Source organism: Lepidothrix coronata, unplaced genomic scaffold, assembly GCF_001604755.1.
Source record: "Lepidothrix coronata isolate B3197 unplaced genomic scaffold, Lepidothrix_coronata-1.0 Scaffold1, whole genome shotgun sequence".
NCBI classification, from domain to species: Eukaryota; Metazoa; Chordata; class Aves; order Passeriformes; family Pipridae; genus Lepidothrix; species Lepidothrix coronata.
This window is the reverse complement of record NW_016690181.1, coordinates 9,786,084-9,805,675: the sequence shown is the minus strand read 5'-3', so window position 1 is coordinate 9,805,675 and position 19,592 is coordinate 9,786,084. Positions and strand designations below refer to the sequence as shown.

Here is a 19,592-nt window from a genome sequence, read left to right as displayed (position 1 = left end):
GTTGTACATGTGGGTTTTGTGGGTTAGGACCAATTGTTTGTTTGTGTGATTGTGCTTGCTGTGTTGTTTTAATAAATTGTTATTCTGACTTGTGGTCTCTCCTTTGAGTTGAGTTCATTTCCCCTGCTGGTTGACTCTTAAACCAGTACAAGGAGGTGGAGGAATGGGTTCATGCTTGCTGCTGAGAGGCAGCAGTTTTAGGGAGGCACGACCAGGGCTGTTCCCAAGGGACCCTTCCAGGCAGTGTGAGCATCCAGCTTGTGCAGAAGCAGGGGGCTGCCTGTGCCCTAGGCCCTGCTGGGAGGTAGGATGGATGAGCCCTAGGTGAGGTGACAGGTAAGCAGTAATGTGCTCAGCATCACTCCTTGGCCAGGTGGGGCAGGGCTTGCCTGGGGAATGGAGAAACTATGCAATCTCCAGCATCTCTATCCACACTTTAACAGTGTGGTGGCCTCATTTTCGGATGGGTCCTTCAATGGCAACCACTTCTTTGCTCTGGGCTAAACCATGTTGAATGGCTACATGATCCAGTGTTAGAAGTTAAAGCCACCTCTGTCCTTATCATGCTTTGTCCGATGGTTGCATCGTCACTAAGCCAGACACAATCGCGTACAGAGTGCTTGCTCCTTGAGCCCCTGAAGAGCTGCCACGGCAGGAAAAAAACCGTCACAGCCCAAAACTTGCTTTCCTCCCTCTAGCAGGCACCATGTGTACGACAGCAGAGGTTGCGTGGTAACGGCAGCAGGGAGGCGCCAGCTCTGCCTTCCTCGCTCCCCGGACGGCACCGAGAGCAAGGTACGTATCAGCGGCCAAATCAGACTCTGAAACTCCCTGAACTTTCCCTTCTGCTTACCGGGGGGCAACACGTAACCGTTTTAAAGCCGTCCTTTGTAGGCGGCAGCTGGTTGTGCTTAGTTGAACTGTTGTGTGAGCCAGGGGGACGGGAACAGGGTGTTTGTAGGAAGAAAAAACTCGGGGAGATGCTGAGATTTTGGGGGTGAGGGAGGAAGGGAGACAAGTCACTATGTTGCCTAGAGCCTCTCGGCACTTCAAAACCTTTCTTTGCTCTGTCTCGTGAAAATCTGAATGAGCTTTTACTGGGGCTAAAAGTACTGGGAAACAAAAGGGAGACAGGGAGTTGCCGGCAGCCGGAGGAGGAAGCGAGCCGAGTGATGACGAATGCCTTCCAGCCCTGGCCAAGCGCTGGCACCCTTGCCCGGCCGCGGGATGTGCGGGAGAGCCGCTGGTCACTGGGGTCGGGGGGAAATCTAGGGAGGGGACAGTCACGGCAGCGGCCGAAGTCTGGCGTGCCCATCCTCCATCGCTGTCACGGCTTCGTTCCAAACAAACAGCTTAGAGAGAGGCCTTTGTGCCAGCGAGGTGCAGCTCGTCCGCTCGGCAACATGTTGCGCTAACGAGGGAGACAGAGAGAAAAGATGCGTCATGGATAGGACCGGTGACAGGGATGGAGAGCGGGGACATCCCAGGACCTCCAAGCTGGGCCACCGTGCACAAGCTGTCTGGCAAGGTGGAAGGCAGGGACACCACAGAGGAATGGATGTTTTTGTTGTTCCCAGTTTCGATCTCCCTGGGGAAGTACAAGGCGGGGTCCTGTTTCCCCCAGCCAAGACCCCGCCATGGTGCCTCTCCTCTGGGTGATGGATCCCCATTGTCCTCCAGGTCCCAGCATGGGTTACAGGTTGCCCTCCGAGTCAGCTGGGGCACCACCTCACTTTTACTCTCATCCTTTGTGCATCCCCTAATTATAGGGATTTCTCCTGCTCCTGTTCTCCTGTCTTGTATCCCAGTGCTCCTGCTCCGGGTGGGGGTGGGGAGATTGGGGTGGATGGGAAACAGGGGCAACAGGGGATGGGAGTAGAAGGAAAGGGAGGAAAAGAGAAGGAAAATAGGTAAGTTGGTGAGAAGAGGGGAAAGAGAGAAGAAATGGGGTAAGAGGAGGGATAGCAGAAAAAGGAGGACAGAATTGTGGAAAAGAAACAAAAGAGGGAAAGGGGAAAGAAGGGAGAAGGAGGAAAAGAAAGAGAGAAGTGAGGAGAATACAGGAAAAAGAGGGAAGGAAGGGAGGGAGGGAGAAGATGGGGGAAAAAAGGGGGGAAGGGAAGAAAAAGAGGGAAGGGGGAAGCACAGGAAAGAGAAGAAAGTGAAAGGTGAGAAGGGAAAAAGGAAAAAGAAGGATGTGAGGAAAACAGGAAAAAAAGAGGGAAGGAAGAAGACATGAAGGAAAAATATAAAGGAGAGTGGAAGGGGGAAAGAAAGGAGGGAAAAGGGGAAAAGAAGAGGGGAAAAGGGAGGGAGAGGGAAGCAGGCAAATTAAGAAAGGGAAACACAAAAAAGGGGAAAGAGAGGAGAAACGGGAAAAAAAGGAAGAGACAGAGGAAAAGGGCGTAAAAGGGAAAAAAAGGGGAAAAAAAAGGGGAGGGAGGAGGGACAAATCCTGCCCCTCCCCGCTGCGCTACCAGGCGGAGCCGGGAGGAGCCGGCGGCAGCTGCGCGGTGGCGGCGCGGCGGTAGGAGCAGGGCAGGGGGGGCTGGGGCGGAGGGACGGAGGAAGGAAGGAAGGAAGGGAGGGAGGGAGCGAAGGAAGGAAGGAAGGAAGGAAGGTTGCGGGAGTTAAGCGCTGCCCGCTGTGCGGGAGCTGTCGGGAGGCGGTGGAGCTGCGGGCACAGGGGCGGGTGCCCGCGGCGGAGGGGCCGGGCAGGGGCAGCAGCGATGGCGGGTGTGCCCGCGGGGCAGCGCCGGGCCGGGGCTCGGGACCCCGGAACGGGATCCCCCCTCGGCTCGCAGGGAGGTGGCAGAGCTCGAGGGGGTCGGGGGAGAACCTTTTGTCGATCCGGGTTTAGGGGAAAACCAGGCAAATGCCCGGGAGGGCTCTGAGCGTCCCCTGGCGTGTCGCCGCGGAGGGGGTTGCTCCGACCCGCATCACCCCGTGACACGTGGGCTGTGGTGCCATCCCACCGAGGCCGTGGGCCGGCATTCCCGGCAGCGCCCGCGTTGGGAAGGGCAGAGGCCGAGCACGTCCATGAGCTCGTGATCCCGCTGGCGCCGTGTCCCGGGTCCCGCCGTGATTCCCGAGCGCAGCCCCGCGGTCGGACGCGTCTCCTCCTCACGTGGGTGAGGGGTTTGTTGCGGACGAGACCTTACGTGAGCTCTGATGCCGAGCTCGCCTCCGAGAAAAGCGAGTTTGGCATACCCGCGATGCTGTGGCAGCAGGAGGTGAATGGGAGGGAAAGCGGTGGTTAACTGCAGTTCGCATTCCGATGTGATAGCTCAGGGGATTATTTCTTTTACAAACGCCCTGTAGTCTGAGTCATGTTGGCCAAACCAGGGGACCAAGGCTGCATTTTGTCACCTACTGCAGCGCAGCTTCTAATCCCATCCACTGCAAACTAAGCCTGGAGCTCAGCTACCGGCCTTGTCGTGGTTTTGTGCACATTTATCTGGAGCTGCTCTGCAAGGGGCAGTGTTTACATCAGTTCAGAAATGCAGGTTGACTGCAGAGCAAAAAAATTCCTGCTTACCGGCTTCTGGTACTTCACTTGCACCACCAGAGCAACCTTTCAAACCTTGGAATCAAGGCATGAAGGAACGCTTTTCCCGTTCACCGAGGTTCCACTTCTCACATACAGACATATGACTCACAGGATTTTTAATTTGAGCCCAGGCAGTTCTCATGTTCATTTTTCTCACTGACCCTAATTCTCTCAAAATTATCCCAGTTTTAATTATAGCTTGAGGTTCCACAGTTGGTCGGTGCGTAGAGCTTGGCATCTGTGTTGCTCAGCAGTGCAATAGTGAGTAACACCAGTGCCTCTGAAAGGTCGTTCTGGTTAAGCTCCCTTGGAGAGGGAAGGGAAGCTTCCTAGTTTCACACAAACAGCTTTCAGATAACCGGCTGTTGCCATATCTCTCCAGGATTCCTATTTCCCTCGTGGAGAAGGGCCTTGACAAGTCCCAAACAATACCATTCCAACTCTGCTGGCTTATAGTGGTGCTTGCAGAGTAGTGTTGGAAAAATATTATCTGTCCCCTTTGCACAATGTGACTCATAGCTGAGAGCTGAGGGGGTTGGAGAATGTTGTTGCTTCTCAGTAAATTAGAAAAAAAAGGTGGTTTTGTTTTGTTTTAATTTTCAGGTCTTATCTCAACTGTCAAAATGGAGCTTGACATCCAGTGTGAGGAGATGAGCCCATCCAGATGGGCTGAACTTCTGACTACAATGAAATCCTGCAAAACCATCAGGTAGTAACCAGTTGTGTATCATCTCTTCTGAGTAAGAACTGTTGCAATTCTCTCCTGTGCTCTTCACCTTCAGAACTGTTTGACATAGGACTTAGAAACTGATCAGCAACAGTATTGATTCTACCTACTTTTATCCAGAAAGTTAAATTAATTTAAAGTTTTTCAACAACAGATAAACATTGTTTGGTATGAAGCAATGTTGCCCTGATTCTGTGGTGTGCCATAGAGCTCAGCTAGGAGATGTGATTATCTAATATTTGACCACCATTTTGGTTATTCTGCTTTTCTCCCTCAGGAGGGGGAAGACATCACCCTGTGCTCATTAGGTTGCACATTCTTTGGGCTGCAGCTTAGATGCTGTCTTAACTTTTGCTTAATAGTCACACACAAGCCACCTGCCATCGGCTTTTAATTCTTCACTTGACCTTCAGAAGCACCAACCTTCTTTGTTGAGCAGACAGCATGAGGGAACCCTCTCCTGGGGTGTAGAGTGTAGGACAGGGCCCAGAAGAGTTGCTCCTGCAGTCTTTCGCCTCTGCTGGTTGGGAATTCACACTCCACAGGCTGGTATCATCCTGCTCAGGCTGGAGAGGATGGGCCGCATCATGCCAGCAATGCCTCGGAGGACATCAGCCAGGCTGAAGGTGGCTTGCTTTTGTTTTGCAAAAGAGCTTTTCCAGGCAAGCTTCACGGGCCTGGCCTTGACTTCCCGAGGCCTGCCCTGGGTGGCAGAAGGCAGTGGGATGGTTGTCTCCTGGGCAGAGGGTGGGCTGCTCCAGATGTAGTGGATGAGAGTGGCTGCAGCATGGATTGCTCATCAGTATTGAACAGTCTCATTGGGAATCAAGTCTTCTTGCCAGAGGGGCAGAAGGAGAAACCTAGTGGACCCTCAGTTTTCATGCTGTTGTCTAAGAAAAGTGACCAGGCAACTTTTGGCAATCCTGACTGTGGCTGGGGCTGTAGGGTTCTTCATGACACCTTCCTTTTCCCCCATGTCTTTTCTGCCTCTCTCTATGGCTCTCTGCCTGTCCTGGGCTCCTGATCCTTTCCTTGACTCTCCTTTCAATTCAGTTAACCCACATCAATTTAGCAACAACGAGAAAAATGCTGATGTCCAGTGGGAGAAGCTGCTGCCATACTGCAAACTCACCGTTTGTGTGCTGAGATTCACGGTGGAGGGAGATTGGTGCAAACCAGCATGACTCACCTACAGGAGACCAAACTGCTTGTGGGTGTCTCTGGGGCTGGCTGAAGATCCAGCTTGGCTGTTCTCAGTGCAGAACCAGTCTGACAGCCTGTGAGCTGCCTCTGGTTAGACATGGCCTCAGATGGCAGGCAGTTTCCCACTATGACTGTTTAAATGAAGGTGCATCCTACAGCTGAAGGGGAATGATTTGTGCCCTCCTCTGTGTAGCAGAGAGGAGGAGTGAGGCTTGGGGAACTGCCACCCAGCCCATCCTGTACTGCAGCCCTGCAGAGAGCACATCTTGTTTTGGGCCATGCAACGCTCAACAGGTCACACACATACTTATGGAGGCATCCCAGGAACTGCAGAGGACTAAATTGCCCACTTTGCTTTAAAAGGGAATGCTCCAGCCAGGGAGAACTGAGCAGCTCTGGGGACTAAAATGCTCCTTCTCTCTGTGTCTTTCAGGTTGGATGACTGCAATCTCTCCAGCAGTAACTGTGAGGATCTCTCTTCCATCATCAATACAAATCCATCCCTCACAGAGCTGAAGCTGAACAACAATGAACTGGGAGATGCAGGTGTTGAATACCTGTGTAAAGGGTTGCTGATGCCAAGCTGTAGCCTACAGAAGTTATGGTAAAGCCCCATTTTGTCTTGCTCTAACATGCTGTCGTGAATGAGTGTTTTAAGGTCACTTGAATCACTGGCAAAGGTATTGGCAAAAGCAGGTTTAACATAAAAGTGAAAGCACAACAAAGTTCACTGGCAAGGTTCACTCTACTACTTACTAGATGGTTAAAGCACAAAGAGAAAAAGCAAACAAAAAGTTAAAATAAATCTAAAACCAATGTCAACCCAAAACTTATCTTCATGGAGGCTGGGGTGGGAGGAAGGATAATGGTATGGATAAAAAGGAATAAAGAAGACTTTCCTGTTGAGTCTCAAGGTTCAGAGTAAACACCCTTGCTAACCTGAGCCCCAAACTTGACCAACAGTTTAGGCCTAAAGGTTTTAACATCACTTAAACTTAACAGCATTTAAGCAATAGTTTAAATTAAACAATTTAACAAAGTATTCATTTAGAATTTACTATAGCACAACAGTTAAATCAGGCCTAACTTACAAATCTAAAGTACTTAAGAATCTAGCAGAGCAACAATCATAGTACATTTGCTGTAGCATATTGACACCTGCACACACACAGACCTAAATAAGTAAGTACAAGGTGCTTGCATCTTCTCAGCGGGTGAAGGATTGAGCCTCGAGGCGGGAGGGGGTGTCAGCACAGAGTCCATCGTTGTCATTTGGCAATCCTCTGAGTATAGCCAACTTCAGAGTTCGCCAGCTGACTCTGAGAGGCCCCGTTCTGGTTGCAGCCCACTGTGGTTCAGGAGAGCTCAAAGGGTCTCACTTTGGACTGCTGTTTATAAGGTCATGAGAGAGTGGGCTTTAGTCGTAATAATTTTTCATCCTGGTCGGTAATTTTCTTTGAAACTTTGATAAGGAAAACGTTATTCCACTTGGGTTATTATTCAGGCAAGAAAAATAAGTTTCTAAGGCTGTTCATTAAAAACACAGGAGCTCATTAGACAGCGTTAGTTCCTGGGAACAGACAGTGAGCTTTTTTGTAAGTTCAAGGGGACCTTAGCCCAGGTGCTATTTGTCAAGGCTGAGGCCCAAGGGAAGGGAGGGAATGCACCACTACATGTGCTTACAGGCAGCTACAGGTGAAATCGTGAGGCAAACTCGTATGTGGGGGTATTCGGTATTAAGAGCCGTGACGATCCATTTCAGCCATTACCATGGTCAGATGGCTGGAAAACCCCAGCAGTTTGTATGTAAGTGGTATATTTATTGGAATAGTCCAGATCATCAGCCTCTCTTCATTTTCCAGCACAGAGGGAAGGACAGGTAGGGTTTTCCCAGCCACGCAAAGGCTTTCTGGGGACTTTCTTTATAAGAGGTGCTAGATCTTTCCACAGTCTAGGCAGCTGAATTATCTGTTTAGGCCAGCTTAAACAGAAGGATGACCACAAAGGGCCCCCACTCTGCCATTAGCACATACTTGACATTGTCACAAATGCATTTTTCAAAGGGCTCTTCTGCCAGTATTAAGCATGGTATTCAACATGTGGTCTGGTTTGCTTTCTCCTTTCTCTGGGAGCCAAGCAAAAGGGTGTTCTTATGAGCCTTGGTCTTTCAAGAGCTGTCAGCCTTTCTGCATTCTACCAGACTGGCTCAGTCTCAAGCCTTGTCTTCTCAGCTGGGCAGAGCCAGCTTGGTTTGGGACAGCATGTTTTATAGAGGCACCCCGCCACATTATAGCATTAGTGGGCTTCCATCAGCAACCCTGGTGCAGCAGCTTTAGTCAGAGCCAATGGCTGCTGCCCCTGCTCCTCAGAAGCCCTCAAAGAGATGGTTTCTCTGTCCAGCATCTCTTCTTCAGGATACTGGAGTCCTCCAGCTTGTGAAGGGGGTCTAGGACACTACCTTGTAAAAATCATTTGCCTTTTAAACCAGATATGCCTGCTTCAAAGTCTCTGTGTCCCCTGCAATGAGGACTCACAGACAAATAGGGGGAAAGTTGACTGTAAAGCTAATCAAATTGCAACTCTCTGATGGGCCTTCAAGAAATAACTGTGGTACTCTGTACTGGAAGACTTAAGTAATTTTTCAGAGAGTTTGTCCTAGGCTTCACACTTCTCCAGATGCTCAAGTAACAGCCTGGATTAGGCTTTCTCAGTTCTATAGAAATATAATTGTCCGTTTTTGGGGTTCTAGTGAGGTGCCTTAGGAAATAAAAGAGCAAACAAACCCAAGTCAAACTTAGTACCTCCATTCATGACCTCTCTCCGTTGCCACAAAGTCCTGTCCAATAACTATATAAACATCCCATAGCAATACTAGCACAGTTCCTGTGCTACTTCTCCAAGCCTGAGTGCTGAAGGATCAACTTCGTAGACCCTTCTTAGAGTATACCAATAAACATCTAAATGATATCCATGGATTTAAGCCAAGTAGGATGAAATTTTAACTTCTAGCTACTCTGGGTCATATTTCTAGGGGGGGCAAGAAATCATAAGATGCCACTGCTTTATCTCTGGGATCAGCCTCGTGATAATTAAAATACTTCTATAAAGCAGTTGTGGTGCTACTTCATGTAGGGTGGATCCTTATTTATTCTGCTGGAGGTGCTGCATGAGCAATTATGCTGAAGGAAGCATGGGAGCTATTATTTGTGGTACAGATATAATACTAACTGAGAGAATAATTTAACATGTGTAAAACAGCAGCACTAACCAGGATATATCGTTTCCTAGAGGGTTAGTGCCATGGTGTCCTTTCCAAGCTCAAACCTTGGCAGATACACCTCGCTGAGAAGAGCCTCTGTAATTCTGGGGGTGCATTTCCCTCACCCTGGTTGCCTCTCTCCTTCAGGCTGCAAAACTGCAATCTGACAAGTGCCAGCTGTGAGACCCTGCGGTCTGTCCTCAGTGCACAGCCATCCCTGACAGAGCTGCACGTGGGTGACAACAGACTGGGAACTGCTGGAGTGAAGGTGCTGTGTCAAGGGATGATGAACCCCAGCTGTAAGCTGCAGAAGCTGCAGTAAGTAGTCACTGGGATTTTTTGGTCATCAGACAGGTCATGCTTGTCTTTCCCTTGAGAGAAGGAGGAGTTTTGTTCCCAGATGTGGATTTCTTCTTGTTTTACCTGAAGTTGTGTCACACTTATTCACACCGGTGGGTGTCGTGGGTTTGTAAGACTTGGGTGTCTGTTCCCATATGCTTTGTTTAGGCCTCCTGGCAGCAGTGGCTGTAAATGCAGGACCTCTTAGACGTCCAGGGGACATCAGATTCTGCTGCCCTTGGTCTTTGTTTTATGACTGAGCGGGACCTTGGTCTATTTGCAGCCCCCATCTCGGGCTGGGAAGGCCCGATGGTGAGGCTGTGAGATGGTGTTGCAGTGTAGAGCTCAGCCATGTGCTCCAGGGCAGCCTGTGCAGTGGTTTAATGGAGGATTAGTGTAAAAATGGGTGGGTAATTAGTCTTGCTAGGGTCCCCTAGGATCTGGTTTAAGAATCAATGCTTCCTGCAATGAGCAGAGAGATGCTGTTAAAAACTCTTATGTTGTCTCTGCCTTTATGCGTTGCCTGGTCTCAACTCATGTTGGCATCTTTTCTGCCCTGGCTAACACACACTTTGCCCACAGCTGATTCTTGCAGGTCGTGAGATGTGGTAAAGACAGTTGTTTTTTTGCCTGGATTTCTTTTCTTCTTGCAGGCTGGAATATTGTGAACTCACAGCTGATATTGTGGAAGCTCTCAATGCCGCTCTGCAAAGCAAGCCCACCCTGAAGGAACTCAGCCTGAGCAACAACACTCTGGGAGATACAGCTGTAAAGCAGCTGTGCCGGGGACTGGTGGAGGCAAGCTGCAACCTAGAGTTACTACAGTAAGGAAGAGCTGGACATCTCTAATTTCAACCGGTCCTGCTGCTAGTCATACCATCCATAAGACAGAAAAAATTATTGCCAGGAATGCTTGACATTTAGGCCAGATTTTTGCAGGCTCAGATTTATGTAACAGGAGGCTGTACACAAACGAGTGGGGCTTTCAGTTTTGGAAATTTTGGTACCACAGGTTAAACCAGCACTTACCAGGGGGGACTGCTTGCCAGTGTCTCAGAGCAGAGGAACAAGTACCCTCAGTGGCTCCAGTTCTTAACTTTGAATTACTAGCCAGATGAGCATACTTATTAGAGCCCTTTTTTGCTACAAAACAGAGGTTCTGGACTTGGCATTGTATCTGGGGTAAAGCCCTTGAAGGGCTTTAGGGTAGAAGCACGATTAATTTTATATTGCCCCTGTGGTTCAGCAGGGGTTGGCTCAGTGGGGACTCACTGTATGATACAGCCAAAAGTTCCTCTTAAAAGGGATAATCAATATAAAGTGGGAGTTTGGCAAGAATGATCCTTGCTTTAATGGTTATGAATGGATAGGTCAGAGTAAAAATGCCCTGCAGCCTCATGAAATGCAGGAGCAGTGTGTTGCCTCACCCAGAGCCCATCTAGGACACCTGTATCATCTCTGAGCCTTGCAGGATCTAGCAATGCCCAGCTGGGCTGTACTGGTTTGCAGCAAGGAAGCAGCACATAGACCCTTCTCAGTCTGAACTGGGCGTGTTGGAGTGTATCTAATACAGCAGGTCTGGAGCAGTAACTCCAACTGTGCTTTTTCATGCAGCCTGGAGAACTGTGGCATAACCAGCGACAGCTGTCGGGATATTAGCACTGTTCTCAGTAACAAGTCATCACTGATGGATCTCTCTGTGGGGGATAACAAGATCGGGGACTCCGGGCTGGCTCTGCTTTGCCAAGGACTGATGCATCCTAACTGCAAAATCCAGAAGCTGTGGTAAGGGCGGGAAGAGGTTTCTTAAATCCCTGTGCAGCCCCCAGGCTTTCCAAGGTTGTGCTGCTGGTTCGCTCCTAAGTGGAAAGCGTCTGTTACCCCTCTGGCCCAGTGAAAAAAGAATGTCTCAGCTGTAGATTAGTTCCTTCTCAAAACTGGTGGAGGACACCATGAGCAAGTAGAGCCACGCTGAAATCACTTGGATCAGATTCTGGGAAGAGTGCGAATGGAAGTTTGCGGTGGCATTGTCTTGGTTTCCTGTTATCTACTAGAACTGCATGTTCCTTTTTTTGTGCGTGTGTGTTAAAAACAGAGCTTTTGCTGCAACAACTGGAAAGTAAGGAGAAAGCTGTGTGATATGATGCATGAATGGGTTTTGTAAAGGACAGAAGAAAATGAGATCATGTAACCAGAAATTCAGAATACTAAAATAGGATTCTGTTTTCTGATCTAAGTCATTCTTGGGAGAAAATAATGGTTTTTTTCTTCCCTGCAGGTTATGGGACTGTGATCTCACAAGTGCTAGCTGTAAAGATCTCTCCAGACTCATCAGTACAAAAGAGACCCTCAAAGAGATCAGTCTAATAGACAATAACCTGAGAGACTCAGGGATGGAAATGCTGTGTCAGGCGCTCAAGGATCCCAAATCTAAACTTCAGGAGCTATGGTGAGCTGCTGTCAAGTTTCACGTATCCACTGCCTTCTTTGAAGGCTTCACTGAAGAAAGATGTAAGTGAAGTAGTGCCCACCAGATTGATGCTCAGTTGCAATGGTTGTATAAACAATTTGTGCTGGTTGTTAATGAAAGGATTTATGGAGTTGAAGAGGGTTTTTATAGACTTACAAACTTAAAAGGTATTTGTATTTCTAAACTCGTAGACACTTTGAAGATCTGCCCCATAGTCCTGTTAATAGGAGACCAAACATCACTTGTAGAGCTTCTAATATATTTTATCGTGCAACAAATGTCAGCTGAGAGACTTTTGAAATTTGAAAGGCCTCATATAATAGCAAATTGAGTGCTGTGATCAGATATCTCAGGTTCTCCACTGGATCTAATCTCTCTCACTGATCAGCCAAAAGAAGCTGTAGTGACATAAACAGTTCTCAGCATCCTATCCTGTTGACTGTGTTACCCTTTAGTCTGGGACGGTCTGGTGGCCAGGAGAGGAAATTTGTTCTTTCACTCAGAAACTGAACAAGCAACACTTGAACTTTTCTACTTTGCAAATTCAGCTTCTGCCCCAGTTGGGTTCTTGCCCTACACTGGAGGCTTGGAAGTCAACCTCAGGAGTGCATGGTGGAGCCAAGAGTGACTGTTAGAGCAGTGTGCTTCATTTTTGATTGTCCCTGTGCTTGATGGGCAGGTGCCTTTCGTAGGTGCACGCTCTGAGACAGACAGCTCACATATAAGAGTGGGAGAGGTGCTGCTTAGAAAGAACGGAGCAGATGGGGGTTGAGGGGAGTACACTGATTATGGGAAAACTCTGGTTTCTCTGTTCCCACTGCCTGGGCTCCTGTTAAGCAAATGTAGAGAAGTGAACGGTGCCTGATACTCTCTAGATCTCCCACCTAGATCTCATGTCACTTTTGCCTTGCAGGGTTAGGGAGTGCGGGCTCACGACTGCTTGCTGCAAGGTTGTCAGCTCTGCTCTCAGCACCAACAAGCACTTGAAAGTACTGCACATGGGTGAGAACAAGTTGGGAGATGCAGGTGTTGAACTCCTCTGTGAAGGGCTGCTGCACCCCAACTGCAACATCCAGTCCTTATGGTAAGGTGCACCCTCAGAAGTCATCTTCTCTCTTGCTGCATTACCCTTCCAAGACTGTGCAGAGAGATAGAGACAGCATTAGATGTTAGTGTGGTATTTTTTTGTTTTGTTCATTATAAAACAATTCGCGCCACAAGCTGATGATTAAGTAGTCCAGGAGCAAGTCAGTGGAAGCCACACCTTCTTCTATGTATTCTGTCACTCATGATCTCGAAAGTACAGGCTGGCACCTGTGTGACAGTGCATTCGTAGCTGTCCACAGGTGCTGTCCCAGGTGCAGAACTGAAAGTTCACAGCACAGTGTACCTGGGACAAAGAGTGGGGAGGCTGGAGTGATCTTGCTTTGTTGTGGGAGCCATGCACTGTAGAGCTTCTGGTGCCCTTCTCTAAACTCACGTGCAGGGCCTCTCTCAGGTGGGACACTGAAATGGAGAAACTGCTGGTCGAGGTGTCATGTGCTTATTCTCATGCCTGCCAGTCTCAGTGCAAAGCCTGCCTGGATTCACCTGTTGCCCCTTATTCCCATAGTCCCTATGGGTGCAAATACAAGTACTGATCCAGCCTCACTGGTAGGAGTAGGAGGCCATCTGGAGCATCACCTCCAGCCCTGTGGTGGGCTTTGCCTTCTCCATCTGCCTGTCCCTTCCCAGGTGGGCACTGAGCTCTGGACTGTGTGATGCTCAGGGCACCTCAGTGCTTTCTCCACGCCTCTGGACAGAAGCCGGAGCTGTGCTCCGATGCCTGAGTCTTACAGTGAGTGAGTTGAGCCAAAGGGTCGTGGGAGGCATAAGTAAGACTAGAAGTCTCTTCCAGAAAGATATGTTTGCTGACCAGTTAAAGCTTCACAACTGAGAGGTCTCAATTGCCCTTTTTGGAGAGATTGTTGCAAGTCTCATATAGCACTCACATAGTACTAAAGTTTAGAGATGATTTATGATCACTTCAAACCAAAAACATGATGCCTGGTGTTGAAGTTGGGAATATCTTCTATGGGTTCTTCTACTCCTGTAGCCATACATTATTAAGCTTTAGGGAGGACTTCTAGGTGTTCAGCAGTCACCATGAGGGTGGCTGTCTCTGTGCTGGGACCGCGGGCCAGCCCCTGCTGATATCTCAGAGCTGTCAGCTTCACAGAGATTGCTGCTCTGTGCTAGGATGTCTCTGTGTCTGCTGTCTGAGGGTGGGCTGGTGGTCCCTGGAGCCATGGCTCACTGCAGTGTCCTCTCCCTGCTCTCCCTGCAGGCTGGGTAACTGCGATCTGACGGCAGCCTGCTGTGCCACCCTCGCCACCGTCATGACCACCAAGCAGTGCCTTACCGAGCTGGACCTGAGCTACAACCCTCTGGAAGACGAAGGCATCAGGAAGATCTGTGAAGCCTTGAGGAATCCCAGCTGCAACGTGCAGCAGTTAATGTGAGAGACGTTTGTGGCCCTGTTGTGTTCCCCCTGGCAGGTGGTGAACTCAGAGAGCTGGGAGGCTGTGGGGAGGGGGCCGCAGGCACCGGCTCTCTGGGAATTGCACCTGAGGGCAGCTAGTGACCAGGGGGGATTCAAATGCCGTCTGCATGTCCAAGTGACATGACCACAAGTGCCTTGGTCTGTTTTGGTCCACAGGGCCAAAGAACAAGGAGAAGGTGATGCTGGTGAGGGAGTAATAAGGCTCTGGATTGTAAAGCATGTTTTTGGCTGTTGGGCCGGACTCAAACCTAGATGGGGCCCTTCCTGTTATATGATCTTCCCATACTGGCCATCTGTGCATCGTTCTCTTTCTTTAACAGGAGGATGCTCACTAAACTTTGCTTGCCTTTTTGTTTTGGTGTAGTTTGTATGACATTTTGTGGAGTGCTGAAGTGGATGATGAACTGAGAGCCTTGGAAGACTCCAAGCCTGAAGTGAAGATCATTTCATGAGTGGTGACTGCCTGCAAAACAACGTCAAAGCAACATCCTCTTCTTAATCTGAACTTTCCATACGTGAAGCTAATTAACTTAATAGAGAATTTTCTTGTACCGAAACCATTTTTGGATTCCCTGATTGGGTGTCTGGAGAGCTGATTGATCTCCTGTGCATCTCTGGATGTACTAACTCTGAGGCTCATGAAAGCTGCAGCATCACTATCCTTGAAATAAACAATTACTGTCTTATAGAAGTGGGTCTCTAGCCTTTAGGAGCTCTTTAATCCTATAATCCCTTCTAATGAATTAGTTGGGCTTTAAAGAGAGCTCCTTTCCCAAGGCAAGAGAACTATGCACTGTATTGTTACTGCATGTTGCTTTTGATAGGTCTCTGGGGGAGGCTCTCAAAAAACCGAAATGTTTTTTAATCTAAAATGGAGTTCTCCCCTGTCTTTCCCTGAAAGAGTTATTTGAAAAGCAGTGGTGGCCAGGGCACTAGAGAAAAAAAAGAAATGAGCAGCTATTCAGCTGTGTAATGTCAAAACTGGTGTCCTTTGAAAAGTGATTTTCCTACAAAAGATGCTGTGTGCATTCCTGCTAGTATGGGAAATTATTAAATGATTGATGTGTTTGCTCTGGCAAAGAGTGGTTCTACAGGAACTTTATACTTAATTTTTCTACTTATAAAAATAAAATATATCTGTATATTTCTCCTTTAAGACCAATCTAATCTCTTCTGAATTACAAGCTTGTTTTACTTGTTTGGTTTTGGTAACTCTTTAACTGAAATATATCAGAGATCTTAGTCAAGGTAGACAACAAGCCTAGAACACATTCCAGTTTTCAGGGAACGTTGACTGGCTTTTCATGCCCAGTCAGAGTTTTAATAAACCCTGTTCCAAGGGTAAATGCATCTGTTGCATGCCTAAAACACAAAAGAATGAACACAGCTTTAAAAATGTAGAAGGAGAACCTGGCATTGCCCTGGGGTGGCCTTGCAGGAAGAATGCCAAAAAAATCCCATTCCCTAACATCTCTTTCTGGAGTGGTCGCTTGGTGTTTCATTCACTTGCAAGTCCTGCATGGGCACCCAGGTTCATAGAATATGCTGAGTTGGAAGGGACCCATCAGGATCATCGAGTCCAACTCTTGGCCCTGTGCAGGATACCCCAAGAATCACACCATGTGCCTGAGAGCATCTTCTGGGCTTTGGCTTCTGATACTCACCTATTGATCATGTAGAGGCTGTAACTGGCTTTTTTTTTTGACCTAAAATACTTGAGCATTGTTTCTACAATAGCCTTCACAAGCCTCAAATGGTGCCTGTGAAACAGTTTAATTGTGTCTTCAGGCAGGTATGAAGGATAGGATTTGTCTTTTCCTCGAGGCATGTCTCTTGATGCTGCCCAAAATGCTAAAAAAACACTCCTTTTTGCTTTGGTCTTCCCCATCAATAAAAACTTACCCATTCTAAGGAGCTCATTAATAGGTTTTTCAGTTCATGGTCTCTCCTGGACTTAGCATGCACAGAATTCATTTCAAGCTGGGGGAGAAGATAGGGCTGCAGAGGGGAAAGAGAAAAGTAGGGGGAGCCAGGAAAATTAAGCATCTCCTTGGGTGTAAAGAACTCTCTAAAAAGACACAGCAAATATTAGAAACAGATTTCTGAGAGTACTTGGTATGGTGGATAGAAAAGGATGTCTGAGAGGGAAGCAGAAGTGCTCCTGGGCTGCTCCCAAAGCAGTTTGTGGTCTGGCAGATTGAAGGTGAGGTGGTTTGCAGGCAAATCCTCCCTTGGCCCCATCTAGTGTGCAGGATGGGCTAAGGACTGCATCATCCAAAGTCAAACCCTAGCTAAACTACCCCACAGCCAGCACTCGTGATTCGCAGGACACGCTCCCTGCAGTGTCCCCTGTGCTGGCGACCCAGGGGGGGCACTCTACCCTCACACTGCAGCACAGGGCACCATTGTGCTGCTGTCCTCTGCTGCAAGGCCTGGAAAGTGCCTCCTTCCTCCACTGCAGGCAGAGGAGCACTGGGAAGGGTCTGCTGCCATGACCCCTCTGCAGGCATTCAGTCTCCAACAGTGTGCTCCAGCCTGGGTATAAACCCCACGCCTGGCTGGGGTCCCAGAGTGGTTCTGCATTTCCTCCAAGAACACAGACAGAATTTGGAAAGGTCTCTGCAGCACACGCCACGTGTCCAGCTGCCAGCTTCATCAAGAAAAAACACAGGAGCCATATTTTGCCACCTCATGAGCTTGGAGCATCTCAGGCCAGGCCAGCCCAGCAGAGCTCTGCAGGTCCCCCCAGGATGGGGGGTAAAAAGCAGGTATACATCCCGGGATCCAGGAGCAAGCCACTGTAGCAAGAGACATTTGCACTCATAAAAAAGACTGAAGCAAGGATTTCTACTCCTAAAAACTCATTTGTTTTTATTCATCTATTAGTTGGTCCAACTCACTGCCCTGGCAAACCTTGTCACGTCAGTGAACTCGGGAGAGTTGAAAGACAGAGAAATTTGCTGCTTCTGCATTTTAGACGTGTGGGTTGTCACCATTTTAAGCTAAAAGTAGTAGTCACTAATTGAGTCACAAACCTTTCACATGGACTAGACAGGAGGCTGGCAGGCAAAGCCTTGCTCATACTGAGACAACAGCTGGAGCACTTGCAGCTTCTGGGACATTGCAGTCATATTCTGGTTCTCAGTTAGGTCAAATTGTTGGATCCCTGTCGTACAGTGGTTTGTAAATACTGACTTTCTACTAGCAAGGGCTGAGTTTCACCTAGTGTAATGAAGCTTAAAGACAGAATTATACAGCCAAAATAGAGGATTAAGAAATACAAGTATGACTTCCAGTTTAAGCAAATACTAGAACCTTAAAAAACACACCCCAGAGATCTTAAATCCAGAGAAAACAGACCTGTATTTTAGATCTCAGTAACAGCAACAGTGGTTTAGAGTGTGGTAAAACTTACGTTTTCTGCTAGTAGTTTAAGATTCTAAAAAGAATTTAATTTTTCACTCATCACAGCATATGATCACAAGCAGGGAGGTCACAGTGTTCCAGTTAATGTTGCCAGAGTAGTTAAGCAAACACTGCTTACAGTTTATACCCCAAGCAAACCTCCTACTTGCTTTGGAAGATCTTCAAATGACAGCTGCCCTGGCATCCCTGACAACTCTCTTGCTGCCTGGGCTTTTTGGGAAGGAGCTCCAGCGCAGCAAGGCTCCAGGCACCAGCTTCAAATGACAGTGATGCTAACAGCAATTTCAGTGCTCCAGTTGAATCTGAAAGGGGAAATCAAGCCAGCTGTGTTTGAAGAGTTAACCACACACAGCTCCTCACTTTGAAAGCAGCACTTGCCATCTGAGTCATTCCCAAGCCTCTACTAAAACAGTCTGAAAGGGAGTTACTTCTTGCCTGAATTCCCCTTTTGCACAGAAAACAATGATTTTCAATTATAATTTCCAACACATCTTCTCCTTTCTGTGTGCTTATTTCCTCAGTCACACCTTCCTCCCCAGCACCTCTTTTTCATTTCATCTCTTCTACTAATGGGGAAAACACATGAGGAAAAAAAAAAAAAGAAAGAAAAGAACAAAGAAACCTGAAAAACCAAACCCCACTAAGGGGGAAAGTCCCTCATAAGGTAAGAAGAGTTTTGATCTACTTTACCCATTCCCTTCCTCACAGCTGAGCACGGACATCTTGCATTTCTCCTCCTGGGGTACAGCGTCACAGCCCTCTCCTTCCTCACGTCTCCCACTTGCCTGACACACCACAAACACTGGCCCGTCAAGTGCACTCCCTGGTTGGCAAGGACTCACAAATTGACAGCTTGATGAATGTGTGAGGTAAATCTTGCATCTCTCAGCTAGAGCCAGCTGCATCCACCACGAGACGAAATGCAGCCCCCAGCAGGAGAAAGAAAGTGGGCTGGGTCAGATGACTGCACAGATGATAAGCCTTTCCAAGCTAGAGGGCAAATTGGAGGCACATGGGATGCAGAACCATGTAGCTGGGGGGATGGAAACTTTAACTGGCCAATATTCTGTCAAAGCCTATCTGGTTTGCAATTAGAGGCAGGTATGCAGTGGGAGAGGTGAATGGTTGGCAGTACCTCAAGCCCTTGAAGATGTTCCAGCAGACACTCAGAAAGTCCCAAGACAGGCTGTGCTGCCATCAGGCTGGCACACTGCAGCCCATAATATCCTCAGAGGGAAATAAGGTACCAGCACAGCTGTCATTTGCACAGGTACCCTACAAGCAACTCATGCAAATCCTCCAGTGCTGCTCACTGTTTCCTACCTCCCTGGTAATTATCACATCCTAAGAACCACAGTGTGCCATCGGGACAGTGAATAGACTCTGTGTACCCTGCACTGCCAGCGCTTCCCACCCCAATGTCTTTATGCCCCAGGTATTGCTTTTGCCTTGTTCCACACTTCACTTCCACGCTTAGTTCAGACCCTAATCACGCTTTGCAGATGATTAAAGCACCTCTGTTTCTGAATACAGAAGTACTCTGCAGGCCCTATTGTAGTTGTCTGGGAAACGCTGCCTGCCTCTGTGACTTGTAGGTGCAGCTTAGCTAATTGAGCTCCTGGTAGCTGGGTTACATGTGTCAGCTCATCTCTCCTATGCAGTAACCGCAAACCAAGTCGTGAGGGTGCGCTTGGAGATAATTAGAATACAAAGCACCAAAGAGTTTTCTCCGTGGCACTTCCCACAAAAAGGGAAAATAAGACTCTTTTATTTCTCTCTGACTGCAGTGGGGAGCTTCTGCTTTCTTCTCCCAGGGGATCTCTTCCCAGCTCTGTGCCACAGGATGCAAAGCAAATATAGATTAGACGTGCTACGTGGCATGCAGCCATGTCTGCTAACTACAGCAGGATCAAAGATAGCTATAATCCCAACAATGTGGGTTAGATTCAGCTAATGAATTCTCTGGGGAAGAAATCTGGCCAGATTTGGATGACTTCATAAAGAGCAGATAGAGCTTCCAAGGCTGGAGAGACCAAATGGTACTGATCCGAGGCTTCTCAGGGAAATTCATCCAAG

At 48.2% G+C, this 19,592-nt stretch overlaps 1 protein-coding gene across 3 annotated transcripts in view; it reads left to right on the top strand.

The window, feature by feature from the left end:
* RNH1 (ribonuclease/angiogenin inhibitor 1) overlaps positions 1-15,246 on the top strand; it is a 19,970-nt gene extending 4,724 nt beyond the window's left edge. For 2 of the 3 annotated variants that reach the window (XM_017808983.1, XM_017808992.1), the window contains exons 2-11: positions 702-795; positions 4,154-4,259; positions 5,914-6,084; positions 8,887-9,057; positions 9,732-9,902; positions 10,693-10,863; positions 11,357-11,527; positions 12,462-12,632; positions 13,875-14,045; positions 14,455-15,246. In XM_017808983.1, coding sequence (XP_017664472.1) covers positions 702-795; positions 4,154-4,259; positions 5,914-6,084; positions 8,887-9,057; positions 9,732-9,902; positions 10,693-10,863; positions 11,357-11,527; positions 12,462-12,632; positions 13,875-14,045; positions 14,455-14,542 — 1,485 coding nt within the window. In that variant the 3' untranslated portion in view covers positions 14,543-15,246. Of the gene's footprint in view, positions 1-701; positions 796-2,468; positions 2,528-4,153; positions 4,260-5,913; positions 6,085-8,886; positions 9,058-9,731; positions 9,903-10,692; positions 10,864-11,356; positions 11,528-12,461; positions 12,633-13,874; positions 14,046-14,454 lie in introns of those variants that run through there. The other variant, XM_017809001.1, reaches the window with a different exon arrangement.
* Positions 15,247-19,592: the final 4,346 nt, after the last annotated feature.